The sequence below is a fragment of the Haliotis cracherodii genome, unplaced genomic scaffold (genome assembly GCF_022045235.1).
Source record: "Haliotis cracherodii isolate W230 unplaced genomic scaffold, xgHalCrac1.p SCAF_13, whole genome shotgun sequence".
Classification (NCBI taxonomy): Eukaryota; Metazoa; Mollusca; class Gastropoda; order Lepetellida; family Haliotidae; genus Haliotis; species Haliotis cracherodii.
The window spans coordinates 25,952,155-25,968,691 of NW_027266268.1; the positions used below are offsets into that span (position 1 = coordinate 25,952,155).

Consider the following 16,537-nt stretch of genomic DNA (forward strand, 5'->3'; position numbering starts at 1 on the left):
ATATGTATCAATTATAAACAATAGGGTTTCTATGAGTTTTGTAAAAGCATGAAAACAATAGTCCATTTTTAAACATCTTTTAATGTGTGCATCTGTCAATAAAACAACTTAAAAAGGATTTGGGGGGTAAATTAACCAATGATCAACCAGACATTCTAAGTGTTCTTAATTTGCATTGCATCCAGCTTCATTTTAAAATACAAAATTTGGTGTGTTATGATTAAGACTGTGTTATGATTAAGACTGGTTTTACGCCACACTTAGCAATATTCCAGCGATATCATGGTGGTGGTAACCAGAAACCCACATCACACCCATCTAGGGAATCAAACCTGTGCTTGCGACATGACGAGCCAATGCTAACCACTTGGCTACCCCATGCCCCTACTAAAACTGAGTCTGAAACAAGCAATCACCCTTTTCCTCTCCTGTCTGAGCTCCCCGATGAGAGCCTGCAGGTCTTTAAAGACGGTGCCCTGCAGGTTCTCAGCCACCATCTCATGCTGGCCCGCGATGTCATGCAGCTCCTTCACCATGTCCACAAACGCCCGCGACCACGTAAACCTGAAACACAAACCCACGGATTAGTTACAATAGCCACCAGCTGTTTACTTATGTAATGTTTGTTGTTAAAGTAGGACCATTTTGGTCTTCACTGTAAAGTTTTCCCCGAAACCAGCATCACATGGCTGCAGTATTCCTTCCATGTAAAATAAGACCTGTTTTCCCCCAAACCAGCATCACATGGCTGGAGTATTCCCTTCCTGTAAAGTAAGACCTGTTTTCCCCCAAACCAGCATGCCTTTGCTGAAGTCTTCCTTCCATGTAAAATAAGACCTGTTTTCCCCAAAACCAGCATGCCTTTGCTGAAGTCTTCCTTCCATGAAAAATAAGACCTGTTTTCCCCAAAACCAGCATGCCATGGCTGGAGTATTCCTTCCATGTAAAATAAGACCTGTTTTCCCCAAAACCAGCATGCCATGGCTGAAGTATTCCTTCCACGTAAAATAAGACCTGTTTTCCCCAAACCAGCATCACATGGCTAAACGGATTTTCTTCAGACCCGACAAGAGCTGTTGAGATAAAAGACTACAGGATAGAAAGAGCTGGAGTCCCTACCTGACTGTCAGGTATATAGAGGGGATGTCATCCACCTGGGAGGGAGGGAGGGAGGGAGGGGGTAATACACAGCCCCACCCACACCTCCGGACAGTTGCCAGGAAACACAACTTTACACAGGTAGGTGGGTAGGATCATGCAGAGTTGCCATAGATGAAGCCAGCTAGGAACGAGATAAACACACTGGGGCAGCTATAGATACTGGTTACACCTTCACAGGTGAGATGTCAGTATAGAAGGACTGTCTGTGTCATTCCTTTGGGTCAAAGCCATTCCAGGAAGAATAAAGATCCTATTGATGATTAGATGCAAGATGGAATGTTACTTAGTCACTGTCATAGCAGTGTGAGAAATTGGCCTTGACTAACTGCCCAATAGTTAAGGTATCATAAGGACTAGTACAAACTTGCCCTTTTTAAGGGTTTTGCTAGATGTAATCATTATTAGGACTAGTGGACGAAAACTGTTAGTTTCTACCGCTGCATAGGGTCAAGTCATAGGGTAATAGACAAGTGCTTGACCATGTCTGTATTATTACAAACTTTGGTATGAACAATCAGCCAGTGTTTAATTGTCCTCACATACTTAACACATTTATTGCTAAGCAGGAGCAGTGACTGAGTCAGTAAGTGAAAGTTATTGCATGGTACAGATAGCAATACTACACCTCTACCAGTCTGTAATAAACTGAAGGTTAGACAAACCAGAGGTTGATAGCATGAGCACCAATCCATGCCACTGGGCATACTGACACTCAGCCAGGTCAGCTCTCATGACAAGGAGGGCATGGAATTAGTTCTTAAACCTGTTTCTCTGAGATCACTCACAATGTATGTTTTACTGGATTACACCTCTTCAGCCCAGTGAAGTCTCCAGCCCATATTCATATGTAGCAGCCATTGTGATCACCCAATCTCCAAAATAGTCCTTTTTGTTTGTTGTTTAACACCTCACTCAGCAATATTCCAGCTACATGACGGCGGTCTGTAAATAAGAGTCTGGACCAGACAATCCAGTGATTGACATCATCAGCATAAATCCAAGCCATTGGAATACGATGACATGCATGAACCAAGTCAGTGAGTCTGATACCGTTAGTCACCTCTTACGACAAGCATAGTCGCCTTTTATGGCAAGCATGCCAAATTAGTCAGTTCATACAACACAGGGTACTGAAGGCCAAAGCTCAAACCTCCACTGCACCACTGTTACAAAGCATTGCATGTTCCTGTAATCATGGTAATGTTCTGTCAATCATGTATTTTCTTTGTGTCGCACACACTTAGTCTGATTACACCATCACAATCTATCAAAACCAAAACCTAAAGCCCGTGTGTTTTATTTCATATGAAAACAATCAACAAAGAGGACGAAAGAAGCCAGCATTGCCTAATCACCAGCCTACTACACAAGATAAACAGGATTAAATTGCTTTTTATGATTACGCCGGTGTGGAGACTGTACTGGATGCCAGGCCAGGTTCACCAGCTGTTTCTTATCATAGCCTGGAGTTGGTAATAATGTAGAAGGCACAGAGCTTCGGGTGACTATCTGCCCTGGCAAGGAGGAGGAGGAGGTATCTTCAACACAAAAACCTGTGTCAGCAGTTTCTGGTTGACTGCAGCTAGACATGATATGGGTGTTACGTGGCTTGTCTTCCAGGTTGTTTAAGCATATCAGGCCAGTTGAAGGCTTTTCAGAGCTTCTTGGTGAGAATGAGTGAGGTGGGTTCTACACTACTTTTAGCAATATTCCAGCCATATCACAGTAGGGTACACCAACAATAGGCTTCACATACTGTACATGCATGTGGGGAACCCAGCCTTGGCCTTTCAAGATGGACCACCTCTGAGGTCTTGTGGTAGAAACTACGCCCGGAGAGCAGCAAGACTGGGGTTCAATCCCAGCCGCGTCATACCAAAAGAAGTTAAAAGATGGTACTTGTTGTTACCCTGCCTGGTGCTTGGTATTAAGGGGCTAAAACAAGGACTAGTTGGCTTGGAGTCAGTATACTGCGTCTGAGTGGAGTATTCATGTTAAAACTACAGCATGGTATCTCAGTGGGCTAGCACTATAAAATCTGCATTAGTCCTGACTAGTACAAGTGTGAGTGCACGCTCGCACACAGCGATATAAGTGCAATCATCTTGGACTCGATGTTAAACCCCATTTCACCCCACCTTTCAGGATGACAAATGAACACTCTAACCACTAGGCTCCCTCACCACCCCTAGTATGGTAAGAGGCAGGATACAAACTGTGGGAAGGCTTGTCTGTAAACAAGGAAATACAGTGGTGTGGCCTTATGTTGACTGCATGTTGAAAGGGACCAATAGATAAGTAGGTCAACAGGGGTTAATAAGAATATTCATCATCAACTGTTCTTATTGTCCTCCATTTTCAACTTTTAAAGTACACACCAACATTGTAACATAATGAGGCAAGGTACGTGCTAATCCGCAGCACACATGGCTGTCACAGGTAAGCTGATTGTGGTCACTCCATGAGGTCAAATTCTCAGCCAGATAATCAGGACCTCAGGGAGTCGCCTCTTTCTTTATATCATTGTACTTTACATGGGCCAGATGACCATGTGACCTCGGGGAAACGCCCCCTTTTTTATACCATTGTACTCACATGGGAAAGCCGAACTATACAATAGGTGTAAAATGTTTATTCTGATTACCAGCAGGATGCAGTTTACCTGCATACCTTATCTGTTTGGAAATCTACCTCAGCAATTGTACAATAAATACGGTTATTCTGTATATTAGCTGCATTTTCACTACAACCCATGATGTTTATTTTCAAACACAATTGTGACTACAATGTCAACAATACTGTGGATAGATATCTATCTGTTTTTAACATGACACAGATTATGAATCATATTTGATTTATAACCTTCACATACCACTAACACAACCACCTTTCTTGGCTGACCACTTGCTTGTCGTGTGCCACGCCCCCTTTTCACCATTATGGTCACAATTACAGCTGACCACTTGCTTGTCGTGTGCCACGCCCCCTTTTCACTATTATGGTCACAATTACAGCTGACCACTGGGGATCCAAGTGCCACACCCCCTTTTCACCATTATGGTCACAATTACACCTGACCACTGGTGATTTAAGTGCCACGCCCCCTTCTCACCATTACGGTCACAATTACAAGAGACCACTGGTGATCCAAGTGCCACACCCCCTTTTCACCATTATGGTCACAATTACAGCTGACCACTGGTGATCCAAGTGCCACACCCCCTTCTCACCATTATGGTCACAATTACAGCTGACCACTGGTCATCTAAGTGCCACGACCCCTTTACATGACTTTTGCATGGGTGCCTCCTTATCTGAGCTGCCATTCCTGTGACTGCATTCTATATGGTAATGAACAGAATAAGCTTGCTCTGTGATCACCTGTGTGATGGAGAGATTGTGGTTATCCTACAGAGATCAGCAGTGGGCCATGCAATACTGACATCTGACACCTAGTGCTGCTAACACACCAGGATGTATATCACAACAGTTCAGTGAACAAGAAAATAAAGTGAAATGGCCTTATGACTGTTGACTGCATGTTGCTAGGGACCGATAGACAAGTAGGTCGACAGGGGTTACTTGATAAGAATGTTCATGACCAAGTACTGTTTCTTATTTTCTTCCATCTTCAACTTTTAAAGTACACACCAACATTGTAACAGGTAAGCCAATTGTGGTCACTCCATGAGGTCAAATTCTCAGCCACATAACCATGTGATCTTGGGGACACGCTCCTTTCTAGAGATCATTGTACTTTGAGTGAGCGAGTGAGTGAGTGAATTGGGCGTAACACCGCTTTTAACAGCATTCCAGTTTTATCACAGCATGTCAGCTTAATGTGGGAGGAAAGCTCGAAGTGATGCAGGTCTTAGACATTTACCACTTCGGTGCTGACAAACCAAGAAACATAACTGGGGCAAACCAGAATTCGAACCCACAATCATAGCTTTCTGGCATGCCCAAGGGATGCAACTCCGTGCAACGAATTGCAGCGCCTTAGACAACTGGGCTAGATGGGCTAGATGACACGCCCCTTTCTTTATTTTATTGTACTTTTAACATGGGCTAGATGACCATGTGACCTTGGGGACAGGCCTCTTTCTATCCTTTTTTTTTTCCCTTTACATTTTTATTGGATGTAGGTCATTCCAACAATTACATGAAAAGCATATGACATGTTGACCAGAAGTTGTAAAATTTATCGATATGGTCATAGCAGATTCACATTTTTTTACATAATAGTATTCTGACTGTTTAAGTATTACCGGACTCACATACTGCCATACATCTGACACCCGCTGTACCCAATACACCGAGCAGTACATCAGAACAATTCCTGTATCTGCATCAGTCAACAAGACTTCCATATCAACACCAGGTGTTAATGGCCAATGTTAAAGTTGATTAATGCATTTGAATAATCCATAAAGTAAACATCAATACTGACTAAGTGGCAACCCATCTGCTGGCAAATTGTTGTCAGCAGTGTTATCATCAAGTATAACAAATACTGATTCAGTGGTGCCACTGTCGGTTGTCACGTACAGCATGGTGACGGTGATGTGGTGGTGGTGTGGTGCGGTGGTGGTGTGGTGTGATGGTGTGGTGGTGTGGTGGTGTGATGGTGTGATGGTGTGGTGGTGTGATGGTGGTGGTGGTGTGGTGGTGGTGTGATGGTGTGGTGTTGTGGTGATGTGGTGGTGTGATGGTGTGGTGTTGTGGTGGTGTGATGGTGTGATGGTGTGGTGGTGTGATGGTGTGATGGTGTGGTGGTGTGATGGTGTGATGGTGTGGTGGTGTGATGGTGTGATGGTGTGGTGATGTGGTGGTGTGGTGGTGTGGTGTTGTGGTGATGTGGTGGTGGTGGTGTGGTGCGGTGGTGGTGTGGTGTGATGGTGTGGTGGTGTGGTGGTGTGATGGTGTGATGGTGTGGTGGTGTGATGGTGTGATGGTGTGGTGATGTGGTGGTGTGGTGGTGTGGTGTTGTGGTGATGTGGTGGTGGTGGTGTGGTGCGGTGGTGGTGTGGTGGTGTGATGGTGTGGTGGTGTGATGGTGTGGTGGTGTGATGGTGTGGTTGTGTGGTGGTGTGATGGTGTGGTGGTGTGGTGGTGTGATGGTGTGGTGTTGTGGTGTTGTGGTGATGTGGTGGTGTGATGGTGTGGTGGTGTGGTGGTGTGATGGTGTGGTTGTGTGGTGGTGTGGTGGTGTGATGGTGTGATGTGGGGTAACAGAGTTGAGTTAGGTAGGTCCGACATGGAATGTTGTATGACAACAGTCTGTATATGACAGCGGTCTGTAAATAATCGAGTCTGGACCAGACAATCCAGTGATTGATATCATGAGCATCGATCCATGCAATTGGGATCAATGACATGCATCAATCAAGTCAGCAAGGCTGACCACCTGACCTGATCACCTGACCACCGACAAGAGGTCCTGTCTATCCCCAAGTGTGGGGGGGTCTGTATTGGGGTTGTGTAGAGTGAGGTGTGATTATGCCATGGTGAGTTGTGTAGTGTGGGATCAGTGTATAAATTCAGATAAACTCAAGTCAGGCAGCTGAACTGGCAAGTCTAATGAATATGCCTTAAAGAAACGTGTTAGTTTCAAAAAGGTGCAGTGAAAAGCCAAGTGTCAGGCTTGATAACAAAGTACCCGCTTCTAATGTCTTTTGTTATGACATGGCCTGGGAATCGAAGCACTGACCTTTCACTTTCCAGACTGATGCTCTATCAATATGCCATAGCTTTTGATTGTCTATTTAAACTTCAAAAGCATACCAAAGTCGGCATATCATGCATCCTGCTCGAACCACAACCCTACTAAGAACGAAAATTTACATTGAAGTCCACATTTTACTGTCTATATTACATTTTTTTTTTTTAAGCTTATAAGGGGTATATAATTGGTTAGTAACTATTATCCAAAAGGTTTAGTTTCAACGAAGTTTGAACAGCTTGCCACCCCCTTAAAAAAGCATTTCACTTATATCCCAATGTGTCAGCTTCAGGCAGAAGATGCAACATCGCCTGGCATCTCAAGTGGTCTCTCTCTTCCCCATCTCTATGACGTGATCTAACATGGTTTTCACATAAAGTCAAGGTAACAGATCGTAAAGTATTATTGTGTCAATATCTAGCAGAAAATAGTGTTGATACGATTGGGTATCATGTCACGATTACATTCTATCGATATGAAACGCTCATATGCAAGAGCCATATCTCAAACCACAAACCAACACTTTTCTGCACGAATATTCAAATCTGTCAGGTTATTGGCACCATCTATAAAATGTCCACTCTTTAATAAAGCAACCCAATCAGGTCTAAAATCGTGTTGTTCCTGCCATGAGAATGACTCGGCTAATTGTTGAACTTGCGATCAATACACTGGAACAGACGGAACCATCGATAAAACTGCAGTCTTTTAGGCCATAAATCTTCCAAGAATATTGGCTTTACTTCATCCCACCAGACCTCTAAAAGACATATACTGATTTCATTAGATTTTGTCCCTTGTGAATTGACATTCAACTCGAAAGTCATAATGAATTCTTCAAAGGAATAAAGGTGACAGAAACCTTTAGATATGACAACGAGTTTCATTGTATGTTTCAGTGTAGTATTTACTCTTCATGGTCGTCTTGACATGGCAGCTGAGTTTTCCACTCTATTTTCCTAACAACCAGTGTCCGAAATAACTGCCTGCACGTGGCTGGTAACCTTTTTGCTGAGCTGCATGAAATTTTCCTCCACCTACCTGACTTTCTGGCACATAAATATATGACTACTTTCGTATTCAGTTTTATTATGACTCCTTGTAGATTCTCAAGTAATTGGTTGCATTATTTCAACTGAATCGAGATGCTATTTGTCTCTAATTTTGCTTGGGGTGATTTTTCATTATTTATTATGTCTGAGTGTGGGCAGGTAACTTTGAAGATGGGCAGGAAACACTGACGGGTCACCTGCCTGACTGTCCTGGTTGGGTTTTAAAATAATTTCAAACAACTGAAAAATCTTTCTTCATGACAAACTATTACCCTCGTGTTCAGTATAAGTCTAACTTGTCATAAAAAAATAGTAATTCAAAAAAATAATTAAAAAAACAATTAGTCAGATCCACATTCAGGGCACCATTGAAACGGAGAAATATTCAACAGTTTAAGAGTTCTGCTCTGGAAATGGAAAACGGACAGTTGACAGACGATGATTGTTACACAGATTATGATAGGTAATACATGTCACACAGGGGTACAATGATTGTATGTGAGCCCACCATCAGAGCATGGCTCCTGGCATGAACAAAGTACAATTCCACACGTGTCATACTTACACATAATCATCTTCTTCTTTCTTCCGTGGTTGATAACTCTTCACTAGTTTTCTGAAACAAACAATGACAACAATTACATGATTATATCAATGTGGTCTCAGTTGAAGTCATAACACTCACAGCAATAATGAGGAACATCAAGGCTGCAGACATTTGGGTTTCACTACGTCAGTTTGCGACTATATTCAAGTATGATTATGTCATGCTTCAATAAGGGGTGGTCGGGGAGCCTAGTGGTTAAAGTGTCTGCTCGTCATGCCAAAGACCCGGGTTCGATTCCCGACATGGGTACAATGTGTGAAGCTCATTTCTTGTGTCCCCCGCTGTGATATTGCTGGAATATTGCTAAAAGCTGCGTAAAATCAAACTCACTCACTCATGCCTCAATACAGGATACATGTATATATACTGAACCAAAAAAGTTGGGGGATCATGAATATTTTGGGGGATAGTGAAATTGTGTGCTCAGTCTTAGACTATAGAGATCGATAATTGTTTGTTCCAATCTGATTTTGAATACATTTGTTGTTGAATTAGTTGTGAAAGCATCATAAGGGTATGTACAAGGAATAATGAGTGTAATTTCTGAAATGAGTCAATATGTGATGTGTGCTTAACTAGGAGTCAGACACACAGGATGAGACAGTGCTCAACTCGGTTAAACATTGAACAAAAGCAGGGCTCCCTTTCACAAAGTGAAGTGTTGTTAACAACGTACTCATCAATATTCCAGCTATATTCCAGCTTGACCACCCGATGACGTTATCGCCTTCAACGTGACCCATTGTAACCCAGGGCTCACAAGTTACAAATTATATCAATTACAAAATAAAATTTCACTATGAATCTAGTCCAGTAGTCAGAAAGGAATATGCACTTGGCCACTCCTGAAATGGCATGGTTCAATAGTAAAAATATACTTAAACAATGATTAGTGCTATAAATGGCTATACAAAGTCATTATTGTTCAAGAATGAGATCGGAAAATGAGTGAGTTGGTCAGCTAATAGTTGAATTGACCAGGCTTCAAGATGGTGTGCAGTGACGAGGACACCATTAATCAATCAGTGGGAGTACATGCTGTCACCTCGCCATGACGGCTTGCACCTACATCAAACACACCTACCCCTGCAGGGCTCTCCCACAGCCTATCAAATACCCAGGAGTAGTACCTGATTGAGTACTGTGTCAGTCCACACAGAGATCACAGAGTGTAGTAATTGTCACCTGCATCGGAAGGGTTTCCAAAATCAAAAGACTGCCCTTATCAATAAATGGCCTGTATTTTAACAAGCTGGAGTGAGTGAGTGAGCATTGCTTCCCGCAATTGGGATCCATGACATGCATCAACAAAGTCAGCAAGCCTGACCACCCAATCCTGTTAGTCACCTCTTATGACAAGCATAGTCACCTTTTACGACAAGCATTGGTTGCTGAAGATCTGTTCTACCCCGGATCTTCAAGGGTTTCACTGAAACCACGATGCTAGCTAACCCCTTTATCGTGTTCTGGTTAATACCATTGATGACCATTAGGGTTAGTTGTGAGTTAGGGTTGGCTATCCCACCTCTTGTAGCGAATCTTTCCTGAGGTAATCCAATGAAACCCATTGTAATCCGGGGTAACTCTGTATTCTTATCAACAAAAAATATGTACCTCTGGAACATTCTAATTGTATTTCTTCTGGCTCCAACAGCATTGATGACTGTTGGAATCACACAAATCAGACGACTATCGAAATGCATCAATATGAAATAGCCTTCAGAAATAAGGTACAAGGACCAAAATTTTCAATTAATTATTTCAAAGAATGACTTTGCAACAAAATCAATATGATGGCATCAAGTTACTCTCAAATTCCCCTCTTCTGAACATGCAAACTCCTCAGGCATTTCTAAATCGGTACAAAATTACAAATTAATTCTATTAATCTACAATTTCTTTTCCTTTTCGATTGTTCAGCCAATGGCCACCAAATACTTCCACTCCATTCTGGAGATGCCTGGCTAAGAAGCAAGGACAACAGAGAATGAATATCATCTGGCTGAATACAATTGCAGGTGTGGACTACATTCCAATAGTGGCCAGACAATGGAGTGTGTTCCTGCGAGGTGTACCAAATTTCCAGAGCCCATCGGCTTCAGCATGGTGCAACCAGCCATATTGTATTGGCTGAAGGCCACACATAGTCAGGATGCTCCGCCATTACGACCACTTTCACTCGGACCCCCAGTGGCCATACTAGATGTATGGCAAGGTGTTTGACTTGGTCACCCATATTTGTCTTGGCCTCCTTTAACAATGTTGATTATGCTAAAACAAAAGCTGTATCCCTCTGGGAATATAAAAATAATCCACAGTGCTAACATGCTTCTGATCTGTCCATCAGGTAGTGTTGATTCACAAGGCTGTGAAGTATTGGTCAAGTATTACAATAGAGTCATACAATAACGGACAGTGTGTTGTCCGATCTCACTTGACAATATGTCAGCCTACCATGGTGGGTTGGTAATTCTGGGAGAAAGACCTGAAGTTACCATGTATTGAACATAGGGTGAGGTGAGGTGAGGTGAGTTTAAACCTGTTTCAAATTGTATATCATGTTATTATATGTGCCAAATTATTACTGTAATGTTTGCATTGTTCTGAGTGGGCACTTAGTTCAGAAAATGTTCTTCTTTCTTCTTCTTCTATCTATCAAACATATTTTCAGCCAGAACTCTTCAGACAAAATGTGTGAATAATAAGCATGAAAACAACTTGAGAAAATATGCCCAGAGTTGATGAGAAGGCTATATTTGTGCCGTGACAGCAGTAATTAGACTTGCGCAAGTCTTGGAGGAAATAACTTTCAGAAATCATAATTTCTAGATTATATAAATAATAAGAACAAGTTGTCCCTAGAAGAGACTTGCTCATTGATGTACTATCCGCTCATCAAGACTTGCCTATAAGGATATAATAACTATACACCCATGGACTTGTCATTCAGCACAGCCATGGAGCAAGGCTAGGCAATGATGTGAATCATGACTTATGACCCCAGGCACAAGCTAACCAACCCATCACCAGGTCAGTCATGCAAGGAGCCTGTGGTCACACTTGATGCTTCAACCCAAATATCTTTGTCCAAGGACAGTCATGTTTGTTGTGTAAAACATCGTAACTCCAGGACACATTCTCCATGTTGAACAAAGGTGTTTTGGCTGTATTGGGTGGGTCCAAACAGCAAAGATACACAACTGATTTTAATTACAAATCTTGCATATGGTAGATGGTTCTTGAGCGGGTTTAGAAGCTCGGCTACCCTGCAGCGATGTACATCCAAACCAGCTGCTCCGGTCCCCCAAAGCTGGGTTGAGCCGACATCGGTCCAAGATTACACACACACAACATTTTCACTCAAATCTCAGTCTTGTTTAGAATAAAAATTAGAAAAGTACGACAGGAAGGGCGGCAATGGCTTTTTCAAAGTTATGTCAAATGGAAAAGTTGACATATGGCACCAGAGTGGGGAAAGGTAAACCTCATGATGGCCAACCGCTGTTCAAATATTGGACCAATGTGTAGAAGTGGTCCATCGTCAGCACACTGCGATTGGGAGGATGAAGAGATGCTGTTCGTCTGTTTATAAAAAAGCAATTGTATTTATTTTCTACGGCAATGCCATAGCAGTGGGACTCTGACTATGACAGTGTGTATTTATTTAAACACAACTACACTTCATCAGTGGGGAACAAGTATACTTTGACAATGTGTATTCATATGCCACCATGATCATGTTTCTGTGTTGAATGCCCACCCGGAAATATACCAGCTATTTGATGGTGGCCTGTAAATAATTACCAAATACGACTAGAACAGATCCTAGTCTAACCCGGAATCCCCAAGGGGGTAATAGCTTTCAGCCAGCACAGGTTCTATTCTAACCCGGAATCCCCAAGGGAGCAACAGCTTACAACCAGCACAGGTTCTATTCCAACCCAGAATCCCCAAGGGGGTAATAGCTTTCAGCCAGCACAGGTTCTATTCTAACCCGGAATCCCCAAGGGAGCAATAGCTTACAACCAGCACCTTGTTTTATCCCCTTAATACCACTAGACAATGGAGGCGGTCACAACGAGAAATATGATCGACAATGTGCGACATTAACCTATTAGGTCTAGTAAGCTCAACTAGTAATAGTTCATAAAGTAACACTAAATCTGAATATGGTGCTTTATGCTAGTTCGGGCCACTAGCTCAAAAGTTATTGCACAGATTGCTTCCATGTCTTTTCCCATGCACTTATCCATGCAGTACTAAAGGGCATGATTATTCCTTATCAGCTCAGTAAAACCTGCACCCCGCCAATCAAATGTTACTCTAAAAGTGTGACCTATCAACATAAACACATTATTATGTCTTTTAATTTTAAAAAACTACTTAATTATCTGCATCTAGTCAGCAGATGGTTGCACAGGAGTCATGGGCAGCAAGATACTATTAATTGCACAACAATTTATGGATAGTTAACAATGATGAGGGCTTCTGTTGAAAAACTTCAATAAGAGCACTTATGGCGATGATGTAATAGAGGTTTTATATTCGGGGAAATTATTCTAAAAACACAAATATATTAGACTAAATAGCCATGATAATGAATGTAAACTCTCTTTCCAAAATTGTCAGTTCAGCAAAAAAATCTGATATTTGTGACATGTCTGTATGATATGAAGCATTTTCACACACAATTTCAAGAAAAGATCTGAGGAAAAGTTAAGTCTACTGGCAGACCAGCAAGCCAGTGACAACAGACTAGTATTGTTTGGATGAGAGAGTTCATGGCGTCCTAACAAAAACACCTGTGCGCACCAGGCTTTCTGCAGAGACGTGTGTTGATAAGAGGGCTCTTCTTCAGGGACTTCAAGCTTAAAGGATTCCCTTCCTCTGTAGCAAGATTACCGTAGCTTGTATTCGTCTTCGCTCACATTTGCAAATCTCCTTTCGTGTTTAATTTGTATATTTGTAAACTGATGATCTGTCATTTTCGACAGGAGGGCTTCATTTTAGCATGTGTTAAGAGATGCAACTAATGGACAAGGGATATGTGTCTTTATGTCTTGGTGCTACAGACAGTACGTCTTTGGCTATTTGAAGATGGATGCTTGGACTGTGTCAATTCTTTCATTTGAGCTGCACACATCTGTCTGGATAGAAGCTGGAGCATCATCATTTATTCTGTGTGAAGATTAGGAACTGATAAAAATAATCCACATTTCACAATGGATTACCCAAAACAGAAATAGACAATATAAACCTGAACATTAAAACAGTCGCATTAATAAGAGATAACTTTTTCATACCTGGCTTTACAAAACTTGGAATGTTCAAATAAATCTGAACATTAAAACAGTCACATTTAATAAGAGATCAATTTTTCATACCTAGCTGTGCAAGATTTGGAATATTCTCAAGCAATAACAACAAAGATGTCTTTGCTGCTTTGATTACAAATTCCTGATTGAATTAACTGTTGTTGTTTTTTTCGTGACAATGGCAGGCATCCAGATAAACCACGTTCAAAGCTGGTGCCAAACTTACATGAACTGAATTACAACTGGACTTGCTTTAGGAAAAATAATTCCAGAGTAGCTTGATTGAGACGCATGCAGAATCGTATATACTTAACACATCTTTGTAAGAAAAAGCCACCTAATGCTTGGGTAAAAATCCAACGTCCTTAGTTTAATGTAATTAGTTTTGGGGGCATAGCTGCTAGTCCTTACAATTTGTCATAAGGTCTAACCCTGCAATACAAGGAAGATGTTACTCTGTCTGTTGTGATATAAATTATCAATGTTATAATCACAATGAACTGCCACACTGTCCCTAATAATCCTTCTGAAATCAAATGTTACACCTGATCTAGATGCTCAGATGTTTTTACGACAGAAAATTAAGGTGGTCTCTGGGGTGCTTGAAGGTTTCTGTTATAGTGCATTTATCTGGGGATCCCTTATTCAGGAATCTTGAACATTTGGGTTTTGACAACATGGAAAAGGGCACCCTGACTTTTAGAATACTGATGATAATCTATCGTAAGTGCCTCTCACAACAGTTTGTGAGGTCTTCGAGGTCCTTGTTAGACTAAAGCTTAGTCTCTGAAAACAGTGGTAGACACTAACATTTTTAGTCCACTAGTCCTTATAATGATAACAAATAGCAAAACACATAAAAATGGCATATTTCTACTAGTCCTTATGATACCTTAACTATTTGGCAGTTTGGCAAGAACTACAGGACTAGTGCCAATTTTTAACCCTGTGAAAATATATCAGTTTGATAGAAACTACATTTAAATTGAAAAGGAAACCCACAGTAGTTCTTGAACCTGTGGAAAATCTAGACTTGCTTCATTTAGGGTATAACATCACAGAAGGACTGAGTGGAAGGGACAATACAATGGTTCCGGACTGTCAGACAGACTAGGCCTTGTCATAATTCAAAAACAAAAGATTTAGAAGTCATCAGATTAAAAAATGATCATGACCCAAGCAGCAACCTTCACTGTTTCCCTGACCTTCAGTCCACACACCATCAAGGTAATCTTAACACTTTTTGTCAAGCACGCCACAAGAGCATTACACTGATTCAATGGAAAGTCAAACCTACTAATCAGCATTTGGGCTCGTCAGGCAGTAGTGCTAATCCATATCCCAGACTGCGCCAGACAGCCTGTGTACACACACCCCTCCCCTACATGCATTTAGCTGTGTAGAGGTACCTCCTTTATCCCCCCACATGGGGAAGCAAACACAGCTTGTGTTTCACAACATCGTTCCTAACGGCAATCATCTCCACCCCATCTGTTGCTGCAAGTGAGCCATCTCACCTTTCATAAGGTTGAGGTGAGGTGAGGTGAGGTGAGGTGAGGTGAGGTGAAATGATGTTTAATTTCACACAAAAGATTATTGCACTTATGCAACATATTGTGTGTGTGTGTGTGTGTGTGTGTGTGTGTGTGTGTGTGTGTGTGTTTGTCAGTGTGTGTGTGCGTGCGTGCGCGCCAGTGTGTTTGTGCATGCATGCGTGTCTCCTTGTACTAGTTCAGACTTATGCCAGTTTTACAGCGCTAGCCCACTGAGATACCGCATTCAGACACAGTAATCTTTGTTTTATCCCATTCAATGCCGAGAGCTAGGCACAAGTACCATTTATAACATCGTTTGGTATGACATGGCCAGCGATCGAAGCACCAACCTCCATTCTCTCTTCCACAAGGAACAACATTACTTTCTTTGAAAAGCCAGATACAACTCATTCCAAGTCTCTAATCACAGGCATTAAACATGTTACATGGCGACTTACAGAGCAACTGAACCAACTAATACTAAGCAAGCTTGTATATATCAAGAAGAAGAATCAAGAATGTTTATCGTACAGAACACCCTCGTAGGGCAGGGTACTAACTATCTACATATGGACATAAATATAACTATCAACATGAGAGGTAGATATACATAATGTACATTATCATTACAGTATATCATGGCAGCGTATACTAAGTGTTGATACTGTATTGATCATAGAATAGAATTCTTTGTAGAAAAACACCCACTTGGGACCTGGTACCAAAATAGTGCATTTGTATGGTACAGAGATGAGAACATGGTATATATATACACACACCATAGATGCATGAATTTATCTTATCACTCAGCAATATTCCAGCTATATGATGGCGGTCTGTAAATAATTGAGTCTGGACCAGACTATCCAGTGATTGACATCATGAGCATCGATTCACGCAATTGGGATCGATGACATGCATCAACCAAGTCAGCAAGCCTGACCACCCGATCCTGTTAGTTGCCTCTTACGACAAGCATAGTTGCCTTTTACAGCAAGTATTGGTTGCTGAAGATCTTCATGGGTCTTGTCTTATCAAATTTGGGCCTCATGGGGGTCTCAGCTTAAACAAGTGAAATACAGTCCTGGCAACAAGACTTGACCATTCATGCATTCTTTTGGAGGGTTCACAAATTGTTTTAGGAG

General features: G+C 41.7%; 1 protein-coding gene across 1 annotated transcript in view; it reads right to left on the minus strand.

The window, feature by feature from the left end:
• The window catches only part of LOC139458549 (cdc42-interacting protein 4 homolog), a 29,262-nt gene extending 17,393 nt beyond the window's left edge, over positions 1 to 11,869 (minus strand). The window contains exons 1-3 of the mRNA XM_071239978.1: positions 11,808 to 11,869; positions 8,501 to 8,551; positions 417 to 564 (exon numbers count right to left, since the gene is read on the minus strand). Of these exons, the coding sequence (XP_071096079.1) occupies positions 417 to 564; positions 8,501 to 8,551; positions 11,808 to 11,869 (261 nt within the window). The remainder of the gene's footprint in view (positions 1 to 416; positions 565 to 8,500; positions 8,552 to 11,807) is intronic.
• Between the last annotated feature and the right edge of the window lie 4,668 nt (positions 11,870 to 16,537).